General features: G+C 37.0%; 2 protein-coding genes across 3 annotated transcripts in view; one reads left to right on the top strand and one right to left on the bottom strand.

Moving 5' to 3' along the window:
- LOC127789927 (uncharacterized) overlaps positions 1–7057 on the top strand; it is a 30268-nt gene extending 23211 nt beyond the window's left edge. Inside the window, exon 9 of one of the 2 annotated variants that reach the window (XM_052319029.1) lies at positions 5230–7057. In XM_052319029.1, the coding sequence (XP_052174989.1) occupies positions 5230–5273 (44 nt within the window). In that variant the 3' untranslated portion in view covers positions 5274–7057. Of the gene's footprint in view, positions 1–4939; positions 5005–5229 lie in introns of those variants that run through there. The other variant, XM_052319028.1, reaches the window with a different exon arrangement.
- A 1310-nt stretch (positions 7058–8367) lies between these two features.
- LOC127790901 (protein STRUBBELIG-RECEPTOR FAMILY 2) lies at positions 8368–13338 on the bottom strand. Its single transcript, XM_052320631.1, has 15 exons — positions 13208–13338; positions 13047–13118; positions 12890–12955; positions 12716–12787; positions 12570–12641; positions 11784–11855; positions 11625–11690; positions 11474–11539; positions 11049–11383; positions 10404–10660; positions 10065–10327; positions 9723–9870; positions 9407–9546; positions 9136–9292; positions 8368–8759 (listed from the first exon to the last, which is right to left on the bottom strand). The coding sequence occupies exons 1-15, from the start codon at positions 13336–13338 to the stop codon at positions 8553–8555; spliced, it is 2124 nt and encodes a 707-aa protein (XP_052176591.1). The 3' UTR covers positions 8368–8552.
- Between the last annotated feature and the right edge of the window lie 581 nt (positions 13339–13919).

The following is a 13919-nucleotide window of genomic DNA, read 5'->3' as shown; positions in this document are numbered from 1 at the left end:
GGATCAGCACTGATGATTAGCAACAAAGAAGGAGGGGGAGTCAAATTTGGAAAACTAGCAATCCAAAATTGTAGTTCTAATCGTAAGGGGCAATGATATGCTTATTGCAAGAAGCCACGACATACTAGGGAAACATGCTTCAAATTACATGGGAAAGAAATAGTCTCGAGTAAGATATGAGGCTTCAAAAACATAAAGCATCGAAGTTATCTCTCCAATAAGGATCCAGAGGAAGTAGCTGATAAAGGAGACCCAATTGAGGCTGATCCTTGTCAGCTAAATCCAAAGGAGCTAGGCAAGCTAAAGGTCTTTCTTCAGACATTCCAAGATGGAGCATCCTGCTCACTGGTGCAGTAAGATAAAACCCTAACTAATGAGACTTTTTTAGCTTCTAAATCTAATAGGAATAATATGTGTATCCTTGATTTAGGAGCCATTGACCATATGACCCTCATCTCCATGTTTTTGAAACTTATGAAACCCTTGAAACCACCAAATGATAATACCAAGCATATTATTATTGCAAACGGAGCTTCTCTTCCTATTTTTGGAAGGGACTTTACTACATTGCTTGACTCCATGACCGAGAGGATGATTGAATGCAATATTTTTACAATCAAATTACGAAAATACCCCCCACCCCTTTCCTTGGCCACCTCCTCTTTGCTCTCTCTTCTCCTCTTCCCATGGCTGCCACTCATCACCTTCCTCATTACCGCCTCGCCTCGCGTCAACCGCCGCTGCATCCTCCCTCTCCACCATGAAAAGGGAGGATGTAGCAGTGGTCGGCGTGAGGCGAGGCGATGACGAAGAAGGCGGCTAGTAGCGGCCATGGGAAGGGGAGAAGAGAGGAGGTGGCTAAGGGTGAGGGGTATTTTCGTCATTGCACGTGTGTGTGAAGCTGAATGTGAAGCCCTCGGGCAATGTACTAAAGTCCTTCCAGAAAAGGCAACGTTCTTTTTAACCCTTGGCTACCACTTAATCAAGTCCTTTATGTTCCAAGTTTAACAAGTCTTCTGATTTCTATTCATAAACTGACTAAAGACTTGAATTGCTTTGCTATTTTCTCTCCTCACATGTGTAAGTTTCAGGCCAAGATACAAGAAGGATGATTGGTGTGGCTAAGGAATACAATGGGCTCTATATCTTGGAAGGAAAGAAAACTGTTCTAAAAGGAGACAACATAGAATGGCTTATTCCTCCCAATCAGCTTTTGATCCCTCTACTATTTGGTTGCATCATTTTAGATTAGGTCATCCCCCATTTGTTTTGTTAAAACAAATGTTTCCCACTTTGTTCAATACTCTAGATCCTAGTAGCTTTCAATGTGATGAATGTATTATGGCTAAACATCATCGAGTCTCTTATCCAATTAGCAATAAATTTTCTTCAAAACCATTTAATCTGATTCATTCTGATGTTTGGGGGCCATCTAAGATATCAAACTGTTCCGGGGCAAAATGGTTCATATCTTTTATTGATGATTGTACTTGTATGTGTTGGGTGTTTCTTCTAAAAGATAAGGCTACCATTGGGTCTGTTTTACTCTCTTTTTGCAAAATGATTTACACTCAATTTGGCACTCCTATTAGGAAGTTTAGGACTAATAATGCAAGATATTATTTCAATAATCAGTTGCATCATTACTTCCAACAAGAGGGCATTATTCATAAATCCACTTGCATTGATACTCCACAATAGAATGGAGTAGCTGAAGGGAATATGAGACATCTTCTCAATGTCACCTGAACCCTTCTCCATCATCACCATGTCCCAAAACATTTTTGGGGTGAAGCTATGTTAACAGCCACCTATGTTATCAATAGGGTTTCCCTCTAGGGTGCTCAATAATCAAAGCCCTTTCTAGTATTTAGCATTTTTTTTTCCCTAATCTTAATCTTCATACTCCCTTACCTCTTAGAGTGTTTGGGTGTGTATGTTTTGTCCTCATACCCAAAGTAAATAGGGACAAATTAGATCTTAGGGCTCTTAGATGTGTTTTCTTGGGGTATTCTCCTACTCAAAATGGCTATAAATGTTATCACCCTACCACTTGCTAGTTCAATGTCTCAAAAGATGTGACCTTTATTGAATTCCAATCATTCTTTGGTCCTCCATCTAGACATCAGGAGGAATTTCTTAGACATGATGATTAGAACTTGAGCATCTAGTCCCTATCCTTGAAGCAACACCATTGGGTCCTAGTCAATCTAATCAGCCTGTTGATTCTATTCTTTCTACTTTCCCCATGCATGCTTCTTCGATGCATTCTGTTTTTCCCAGCAAGGAACATGTAGAAACTAAGTTGTTATCTCCCATTAGATACAAGGGTTCTCCTTATGTGTACAAGAGAAGACAACCCATTGATGAGCCACATCCAACACCAACATCAACCCCCTATCCTGGTTTGGAAGTAGCACATCGTGAGGATTCTCCCAGCATTTCTAACCCATATCTTCCTCAGACTAAACCTACAAATTTAGACCTACCCATTGGTATCTAGAAAGGGGTTAGAACTTGTACAAAACACCCATTGGCCTATTATTTATCCTACCATCGCCTGTCACCAAACCATAGAGGCTTTCTCACTTCATTGGATGCAATTGTTATTCCTAAATCAGTGGAAGAGACTTTGAAATATCTCAAATGGAAGGAGACCATGTTAGAGGAGATGAGAGCTCTTAAAAAGAATCATACCTGGGAATTGGTATTTAGACCCAAGGGGATAAAACCAGTAGGCTGCAGGTGGATCTTTAATGTGAAATACAAAGCCAATGGTACACTTGACAGGTATAAGGTACGTCTTATTGCCAAGGGCTATACATAGTCCTATGGCATAGACTATCTTAAAACATTTGCTCTCGTGACCAAAATGACTACTGTTTGGGTTCTCCTAGCATTGGCAGCCAATTATGGGTGGAAGTTACAACAATATGATATTAAAAATGCTTTTTTACATAGAGATTTAGCGGAATATGTTTTTATGGAAATACCACCAAGATTTTAGCATGAGGGAGCAGGGCATGAGCAAGTGTGTAAACTTAAGAAGGCCTTGTATGGGCTCAAGCAATCCCCATGGGCCTGGTTTGGTAGATTCTCAAAGGCTATGACATCTATGAGTTATCGTCAAAGTAAAGGGGATCATACCCTCTTCATCAACCACATAGAAGAGAATGTTGTCTTACTTGTCTATGTTGATGATATTGTAGTAATTGGGAATGATTTAGATGAATAAGGTCTTCTAAAATAGAATTTGACTCGGGAATTTGAAAGAAATGATCTTGGACCACAAAAATATTTCTTAAACATTGAAGTAGCTTACTCACAGGAAGGGATTTTCTTGTCCCAATGAAAATATGTGTTTAGGACTTACTTGCTGAAACTGGTTTGCTAGGGGGAAAAGGAGCAAGGATACTTGTAGATCCTAACACAAAATTGTAGGGGAATTCTAGTGGAAAGGTAATGGATAAAGGGAGATTTCAGCATTTAGTAGAAAGATTAATTTATCTTTCTTATACTAGGCCTGACATAGCATTTGTTGTCAGCCTAGTGAGTCACTTTATGCATAACCCGACTGAAGATCATATGAATACTGTGAGAAGGATCCTAAGCTATCGTAAAGCTACATCAAGTAAGGGAATTTTATTTACTCAAGGAGTTGGTTTGAAGATCCAAGGATATACAAATGCTAACTATGGTGGTTCCCTTGTGGACATGAGATCCAAAATCGGGTATTGTGTCTTCCTAGGGGGGACTTTGGTGTCTTGGAGAAGTAAGAAGCAAGGGGTGGTGGTTAGATCCAGTGCAGAGGCTGAATATCGAGTCATGACCCTTGGTGTGTGTGAGCTTTTGTGGTTACAGATTATCCTAGAAGATTTAAAAGTTTTGGTGCAAAGACCTATTGAACTTTTGGGGAACAATCAATTGGCTATTAGTATTGCTCATAATTCCGTACAGCATGACAGGACAAAGTATATTGAAATTGACTGGCAATTTCTTAAGGAAAAATTAGATTCCGTTCTTCTCCAAATTTCCTATGTTCTCTCCAATCATCAAGTAGCAGATATTCTTACCAACGGGTTGCCTAGTATTCAATTTGAAACTCTAGTAAGCAAATTGAGTATGATTGACATCCACTCCACAATAGCTTGAGGGGTTGTGAATATGTGTGCATGAGCATGAAAGTAGTATTAATATTGTTGAAAAGATTCCACAATCAATAGGATTGATTATCAATCCCAATTATCCTATAATCTATGGGATTGATTATAATCAATCTTATCTCACAATTTATGTGACTTATTATAATCAACCTTAATTGTTGGGATTGATTGATTGATGTAAATTAGTAATTGATGTAATTGGAATTCCTTTCTTTTTTTCCTTAGTTATAGGGATTTCATTGTTTTCTTTCTCCTATTATATACTGTAATCAATCCTAGTGATGTAAATGAGAGAGATACCAAGTTTTTCAGTCTTGTTCTACAGGATAAGACAAAAGAAGGCATAAATAATAACTTTGAATTTAAGAAAAATATCTTAAAATCTGAAGTTTTTAAGTGAGTAGGTTGAAAACTGAATACGTACAATAAAATAGAAGTGTGCATGATGCCATTATGAGACATGGAGATCAAGTTTTTACAAGAAAAGATCAATAATTAGATATCATGGATTAACTGCTCAAAAAGATGGGAGATTGAGGATGATGATACTCAGAATCAAGGTAGGATAATCCAATAAAACCCTTTTAGCTTTCAAGTGATTTTGTGCATAAAAAATTAAATTTGAACTATCCTACATTGAAATCTCAACCACACTTGTTGGGGGATGACTGCCCTATAGGCATTGTTCATTACTCTTTTAATTTAACAGAAACAGAATATACAAGAAGATTTTCACATACATTTGTGTCCTTACAGTTCCTCTATTTAATTCTTAGGGGAAGTTGCAATCCTTGCCCGTCTTTTAAAGCCAAAAGGTGAACTTTAAATATCTCATTTCTTAAATTTGTATTGGGCTTCAAATCGTTGTGTCCCTGATCAAAACAACAATTTATTGAAATGACTGCTACTCCTGCCCTTCGATAAAAATTGATGTTTAAGATTCCCTTCTATTCAATAAGGTGCTTTTGGATGATTGCACAGCTATTATTCTGTATGAGTCCCTGAAGGATTTGATAAAAGTTTGACAAGTTTCTGTTATATTAATTCTTTTTCAATGTGTTAACAGCTTCAGGGAATATCCGGCAGCTTTATTGCTTACAAGGTGATTGAAATATGTGTCAGTGACGTGCTATGAATAAAGGATAGAAGAAGAATCATGGAGCTTTCCAGCTTTTTGTATATTTCTAGTTCCAACACGTGCAAATTCCTCTTGCCTCCCGTCAGTATTGCAGATAACTGAGAATCAACATCAATTATTTCACTGTGGGGAGCCTAGCCTATTTATGCACTGAAATTGTTGTGCAGAATGCTGTTGCTAAATAACTCCCTGTATTTGTTTGTTCTTTTCTCCTATTACAATGACTAGTAGCTTACTGCAATACTTAGTTTACAGCCTGTTCTGTGTCATTGTGAATTTAGATATAGTTATTCTTGGAACTTTTAGTTTTTAGCTTTTTATGAGTCTTTTTCCCATTTTAGGATTTTTTTTTGGTTTTCTTTATTGATATTTTTTTACTAGTTATTGAAATGGGAATTTTTGTAGTGGGGAAGGTTCAATAGGGTGCAAATCCTCTGTATTTGCAAACTAAAGTGACCAGGTCATCTGGATTTTTGGGAGAATTAATTTCTGGTGAGGATATTGGCTTTTGATTAATTGCTTTTAGCATGCAACTTTGTTTTTTGAGTCCCTGTTATGCGCATTTTGATCTCGAAATCATCTTGGCATTAAAGGGAGAACTAGATGAAGAGATATTTTTCCTTCTGATGCGGCTAGTTATTTTCTTTCCTTTTTGGAGATTATAAGATAATAGCCCTTTTGAGACCCTTGATCTGTGTTCATCATCCGAAGCTCATTTATGCATTAGGGTCCTTTGCATGTAGCAAGTAAAAATTGGAAAGGCATTTTTGGCCTCGCATGGGCCGGCCTCGTGGCTTTGCTTGGATGGCCATGGCCCTCGGGTGTATGTTAGGGAATTTAATTAGTTGGGCGTGCTTGTGTTGGTTTACGGTATCATGGTCTTAAATGGGATGATGCAACGGGACAAGTTGAAGGTTTAGGGCCTACGATTAAAGATCTAGGCAGTGGACTCCCTTGATTTACAGGGTTGATTGGTTTCATTGACTTATTGATCTTGGCGGCTTGCATGGGATGCACGTGTGCTTGGCCAATAAGAAGGGATGGGATGTCGCAAGACAAGTGCTTGGCTGATGGTATCTCTGATAAACATCGAAAAATTGAACTACTAACACTCGGAGCAGCCCAATTTGCTCAATTCAGAAGTTACCATCCGCAGTAGCATTAGCCCATCAGCCTTTTCTGAGAAATTGATTAAAAGAAAATACAAAAATTGAAAAGATTGGAGCAGAAGGCTCCTTTTATCCAAACGCAACCTCAGATGGTTTTCGTACCATACAAATCCCCCATAAGTCAACACTCTACCAACCGAGCACAAGAAAGCAGCAACTCAAATCAAATAAAAAATAAAATAAAATAATGGAAGTCTTCAAAGTCTACACGGAAGTCTTTAGCAAATGCTCTTCATCATCATCTTCTATTGTAACTCAAAGCAAAGTTTCGAAGCACATCAAGAGAGACAGAGAGGACGAAAAAGGCATGGGGTTCCTGTCAACAATATGTTGCTGCTTCTATCGCCCTTCCAAGGTGGTCTCTAGAGATGCTGCAAGTGTTGGTTTCTTAGCCAGAAAACCAGTCATTGTTGAAGCAAAAGCTGAAGCTCCTTCTGTTATTGTTGTTCCACACTTCCCTGTGCGTTCAAATCTCCCTCTTTTGTAGCTGCATCTCCCCCTTTCAAGTTTCAATCGCCATGTGTTTGTAAGATCTTTTAATGTCTATTACTAAAAATCTAATATGATGCCACTTTATGTTTCTGTAATTAGCCTTTTTATTTATGTAAAATTGCATAATGAGAGTGTCTGAATAGTTAGATTCAAATTATGTAAATTATTTTCATAAAAAATAAAAGAAAAAAAATAAAAATGTAGGTTTTGATATGATTTAAGACGAAACTTAAGTTCAAGCTTATGTAGAAGTTTGCTTACCCATCACAAATGGCAAATTCTCTTTAACATAGACAAGGATTGTAACTACTAGAATCAGATCAAGGCATGAACTCTTCCTCAAGTTGATAGGCACAGTGGAATTGTAAATATAATTATCTGATTGAAACTAATATCTAGACAAACAAAAAATGTTAATAAGGTGCTAATAATTGACATAAGATATTTACTGGATAAATATAAATTATGTTATTTCTTTAATTAATTAGCAAACATTCATAGAAGTTTTTAAAAATAAGCTCAATGTAAAAAAATAAAGTATTACTAGAATCTATTGACAATGGATTTAAGTGTCTAAAACCTAATAAATAATGAATTATGCTTCCTATCTTAAGTTTTAATTACTAGAATTTATTCTAGATGAATTTGAGTGAGTAAAATTTATCTGTAATCAACGATTACGATGAAGACACACCAATCAAGATACAATGATCATTAATTATCTATAACTAGTGACGAGTAGGTGTGGAAGAGCTATTGATAATGACTAGAGGTTGGTTTTATTTTTTTATTTTTTTAAGGGATTAAGATTAAGATATATTTTTAAATTATATAGGATTTCTGTACAAATGAGTCAAAGAAAAGGATCTTGGGACAATTTATTCAAAATACATAAGATTTAAATCAGAGGCTCATCTTTAAGGGTGACATATAACTTTTGTAGTTCAATGTTTATTTTTGTTTGTCCAAATTTTAAATAAAAAGAAAATGTAATGCTGTGTAAGGTTGCTCTCATGTCTATTTTGATCTATTTTATTTCCTTTAAATAGAATATATAAAGAAAATTCAGAAATTCAGGGCAAATCTAGCATTTTGCTGAATAATAATAGACACACATTTTTTCTTGGTTCGGCCCTTTAGTTATTTATTAACACGTGTCTCCTCATCATAGTTATATTGTTTTTCAACTTATTCTGGCACCATGAGTTAGTTACAACTGCCAATTCTGCAATATTTCTAGATATAAAATTTTGAAATCTAGGGTGTAACTTCTCTTTGATTTCAGAAATAATGACACTCTAACCCCTTCTTTATTTCTTCATTTGACCCCACGAATATAATCTATATGTTAATGTTCCAATCAAGATTCAAGAAAGTAGACTAGACTGTGATGCGTATAATTGGGGAGATTTGATTCTTTGTTTATCAGTAGTTGTAACTCATAGAAGAATAGTCGCTGGTGGAATTGCAAGCAGCAAATTATATCACTGTGGAGTTGAGAAAGAATAATGGTCAATCATGTTCATACGTGCAAACAGGAATTGCACAGGCCTTGTTTCTCAAATGCAAGAAGCAGCCCGTCAAAAATCCTCAAGGGGCTGATGAATAGCAGCTCATCGAAGGCGAGCCAAAGAATCTCGTGTGTGTTGATCTGAAGGACTTGTCATCAAAGAGATCGAGTTCGTTGTCATCTGCAGTGGTGGAGCATTTTTCAGTTCCTGTTGAGACCTCGTCGTGTATCAGATGTGCGAGCGATTCCACCATTTCTGATATTGGTGGACGGAATTCCTTCTCGGGCTGTTTGAAGAAATCCAAGATCCAGAGATCGCCAGATGCATAAACAGTCAGTTTTTTGGCTTTACAATTATTATGACATGATGACAAGCATATTATAGTGGTTCAAATACACGTTAACATGTTTTAGGGAAGCAGAGGAAAATGAGCTGTCACACTCCGACATTAGAGAGGTTGAACCGCTAGCAAGAACATCAAATTTACTGTTGGAAGAATAGTTTCTTCAAGAAGCAGTAAAAAAGGCTTAGTGAAAGTTAATAAATAATGGCCAATATTCAAGGCTGTTTGAGAGTGAAAGTTAAACACATGTCACCTTTTCACTCTCAAACGGAAGTTAAATTCATTAAAATGCCACTGTGCACAATCAATCTGGTATTACCTGAATGCAGAGGGAGACAATGTCAGCAAACCGAGAGAGCACCCTGGAAGAGAATGTTCCTTTCATGCTTGGATCAACCATCCCTTGCAGAGACACCTTATCGTGAAGCCGGGAAGATGCCCAATTCACCAGATATCTCTCTTCCCTTGGTCTTGAACTGCTTTTTGAAGGAACAGAAAAGCTTAGTGAGAAACCTAACAGAAAACAATAGCCAAAAATTAAAAATAAATAAATAAATAAATAAAATCAGGTAATCAGTAAAATATAAGACCTATCAAAAGGCCTCTTTCCTGTTAACAGCTCTAAAAGCAATACCCCGAAGGCATAGATGTCACCCTTTATGCCATCAACTCCATTTTGAATGGATTCAGGTGCAATGTAACTGGTATCCCAAATAGCCATTTCAGAAGCCTGTTTTAACAACAGTAACGTGTTACTACTAGTGCAAAATTGTCAATATAATTTGGTTAGGACGCCATGTAGTGAAGGTGGTGGGCGGCTGTTGTATTGTCTATCCCTTGGCATCACCAAAGGAACAGTTTCTCAGCAGTAGATGCAATACAAAACTGAGTTTTAACAATTTGTACCTTGAGTTTAACACTGTTGCTCTTAAGGGGCCTCAAAATGCTAAGCCCACAGTCAGAGATACAGGGCTTGAGCTCCTCATCAAGTAATATGTTAGCAGCCTTTAAATTGTTGTGAGCAACAGGAGGCAAGCATTTTGAATGCAGATAGCTGAAACATTGCATGAAAGTAGAAAGTGGAGCATGCATGACCAAAAGGACCATGTCTTGAAACAATTACAAAAACAGGAGAAGATATGAGGCAATGCAAGTATCCACATTTTTTGCCATCTTAAATTGCATCTCTGCAAAAGAATGTGGCAATCAGTGGCTGGATTAAGTGCTAAAAGCATTTTGAGTACTTACTCCAAGGCTTGTGCTATGCCAAAAGAAATTCTGAGTCGCAGGCCCCAAGAGAGAGTATTATGTGCTTTGATATGCAGAGCATCGTCAAGACTGAAATTTCTGACATACTCATAGACAAGTAGATGCTGTCCACGCTCAAGACAATAGCCCAGAAGTGCTATAATGTTTGGATGCCTCAAGCAGGCTGCGTTCTGAATCACTTGCAAGAATTGTTCTTCATGGAGAGACAGTGGCACCGTATTGACATTCTTCACTGCCAAAACCTTGCCAAACAAAAGAAAAGGAGTTCAATAAATTCTATATCTTGATTGATCTGTCATTGTGTTTCACCTTCTTTACCTGACCATTGGGAAACTCTGCTTTATAAACAGAACCAAGAGATCCCTCTCCCAGAAGGTTCTTCTCATTGAAGTTGTTTGTTGCTAATTGAAGCTCTGCCACTGAATAAACTTTAGCAGCCACTGGAAATTTCTGCGTCTCGGAGAAACTTCGCACAGACTTCCCACTCCCTCTGGAGCAAGTGGGGGGTACATGCCATGCAGCAGCCACAGGAGGAGCCGAGGATTGTAGGCTCTTTTTTGCATGAGAACAATAATCTATTCCACGTACAACAACAAATAAATGATAAATAACATTCAGTTGGAAATATTGTTTATTAATATGCAGAATAACCTTTGCTGTTTTGAAATGGGTTTAAACAACGAGAGGAACCTTATATCAAACAAACACCAAGAATTTCAAATTTGGAAGGCCACTTGAAACTCCAATGCTAAAAGCATACGCAGAAACATATATAAATAATATCATTCTGTTGGCACATCTTCTGCAAAAAGTTCTGTAAAAATATCAATTTTTTTTTACATTATTTTCATAGTAATTTTTTCACTCCTGTTGAGTCTCCACATCACAATCCAGCCATTTACAATTTCAACAGTAAGAATGTAATTTCCAGATGAGAGAATATATTTGTGAGCAAAATCTAACCTCTGATGGTATTGAGTGGAAGAGAGTGATGTGAGCAATCGCTGCGGATCTCCACACTCAAACGTTTTATCGCTAGAGATCGATGAATGTGGACCACAATGATCAGTGCTGCACAGGTCACCAGTAGAGTTCCACCAACAACCATGCCGGCTACTCCGGCTGGACCAAGTCCTTTCTTCTTGTGGATAGCTCCTTCACGAGGATAAGAAAAATTCTCAATAGCGCTCGACTTATTAGTTGGTGGATGACTAGCATTCTTCCCAGTTGGGATGGTTCCTAACGTGAAATTCCATGGTGGATCATTTTCGCTTGGCTTGAGAGTGTTGCCCCAAAACCTGAACGTAGATTAAGAGGTGAAATCAACAACAGGATGTGTGGCCAGTCTTAGGATTTAAAAAATGCAAATATGGATTTTGCTAACTAACCACAAGTTGTGTATATATTGGAATTGGTTAGGAAGAACACCGCTAAAATGATTATCTTGAATGTTCCTGAAAACAGATGTAGGTGAGTAAACCATTAAATGAAGCAAGTGGAAAGAAAGCCCAAAACTTCCCATAAAAAGGAAAACCCTACAGGTCATGGAGAGGTAGACCAGCCAACAGCATTACCGATCCAGTAAATCTATTATTCTGCAAGAACCTGAATATACATGTCAAATACTGCAAGGGAAACAACAGAATGAAATTACTGCAGATGCATGATTGTCTAATAAAAGAAGAGAAATGAACTCACAATCTACTAAGATTTGTCAAAGATCCAAAGCAACTAGGTAGATCTCCAGTGAAGTTATTGTATGACAGATCCCTGTAGCATTAGCTTGAATATTAGTAAGGGAATGACTTAACAAAATGCAATCTTAGCATAGTCTAGAAGGTGAAGCGAAAAAACAAGCTTAGATTAAAAAAGAAGAATAAGAAGGAATAACAGATGCAATCTAAATTTTCTAAAAAGTGATGTTAACATAATCTCAGAAGGCAAATTTTATTCTTCTGCTACAGTATTCCTAATTGCTCTTTGTTTTACATTTTCCGAAGCTTCTGAATTTACTAAGACTTCTTTGATGTCATGCTTCCTTATGAAAACGTTGGGAGTCAGTCAAGTATGAATAATAAAATCAATTTGCAAAAAATGATAAAGCATCAGAGGCTTTCTACAAGTTGATTTCCAATTATTTAGTAGAAGAACTTCGTTAGAAACAAAGATCAGGATAATGAGTTCTGTCGTATCTTTCCTCAGGTTGCAACTACCTTATGGTTGTATCATCCCCTTTTGTTTTGTTTTTTTCTTTTTTCAAATTTTATAAAAAAACTGCCTTGAGGTTCAAAATATCATCATTTCTGTAAAACCATCATGAAGGTGGGATTGAATATATAAATTAACAATACCAAGGCTGCATAACTGCTTTATACAGCTTTTCAGGTAATGCAAGTCTCTCTAATCCACAAAATGTCAGATACTAACTGATGAACTAGGCAATTTATTTCAAGAGCAAATAAAGAAGGTAATTAAATATCATACAGTTCTTTAAGATTTTGTAGCCCCTCGAATACATTCCCCACAGGCCCAGATAAAAAATTGTGGCTCAAGTTCCTACAAGAAAATTGATTATGATAAATAATCATGGGCCAAACTAGCAAATTAGCAACAAGGGTCAAGTAACTTACAGATGCCACAGATTTTCCAAAGAGGTAACTGTAGATGGGATATTTGCAGTAAAATTGTTGCATGCTAAATTTCTGTAGTTAAGAGAGAGAGAGAGAGAGAGAATCAATCTTTCGTATACATATTGAAGGAACTGTTGGCTGTACAGCATAAATTGATGAAAACATGAATCTTACATGTGTGTGGCATTTGAAGGTAAGCTGTAAGGAATTTCACCCTGAAGGTTATTGAAACTGACATCTCTACAAAGAGAACCACAAGAAAAAAAAAAATCAAGTACAATATAAACTTTCTCAAACTTTAAATTGAGACTTTGCAGGACTGACCACTTACAGCTTCTTCAAGCTGTGGAGATTGGAGAGCTGGAACCCTAGATGTCCAGACAACTCAAGCCCATGAAGTTCGCTGCAGGGTTAAGGAAGCAGGTCAGTTTCGGCAAATTGGCAATTGTTATGTCAAAGCTTACGTGGTTAGTGTAACTAGTTGTAGTTTACAGGAGTATGACTGATGATCCAGAGCAAGAAACTCCTTTCCATGATTCTCTGCAAGGGTCACCATCACTCAGTTTCCATCCCTTGAGTTGTGGTGGCATATTCAGTGCTGCGTACAGATCTTGAAGAGCCATGACTGCAGGAGGTAATGCACAAAATCCTTTAGCGGACGCATTTTCCTTCTGCTTCTATCTCCAGAAAATGCGGAATAAATGCATACTTGGATATTCACTAAGACCAAAATTGATCAGCATTCATTTTATTTTTATTTTTCTTTTTTAAGTTGATGGTTAAAAGAAGGAAATGTGAAAAGTGAAAGAATCAAATGTATAACCATTTTTTACTGCTGCTGATGATTTTGGTTTAATAGGCAAGCTATCTCTCTCTCTCTATATATATATACTCTCTCTCTATATATATATATAGAGAGAGAGAGAGAGAGGAGATAAGGCTATGCAAGTCCTTGGAATATCCAAAAATGAGGGTTATGATCTGGTAGTACACTCTGTTGATCTCTCAATCCACTAACAATAGGTTCCATTTCCCGCCAAAACAGATGTGATCAGGAAGTACAAGAAGATCAAGATAATGATGAATCAAAGATTGCCAGAACAAATTACTAAAGAAAGAAAGAAAAGAAGAAGAAGAAGAAGAAGAAGAAGAAGAAGAAGAAGAAGACAAGATTGATGGAAATACCGTCGAGATAATCAGTAAG

The sequence above is a fragment of the Diospyros lotus genome, chromosome 14 (genome assembly GCF_014633365.1).
Source record: "Diospyros lotus cultivar Yz01 chromosome 14, ASM1463336v1, whole genome shotgun sequence".
Lineage (NCBI taxonomy): Eukaryota > Viridiplantae > Streptophyta > Magnoliopsida > Ericales > Ebenaceae > Diospyros > Diospyros lotus.
Note: the sequence above shows the minus strand (reverse complement) of the source record. Positions and strands in the feature narration are given on the sequence as shown.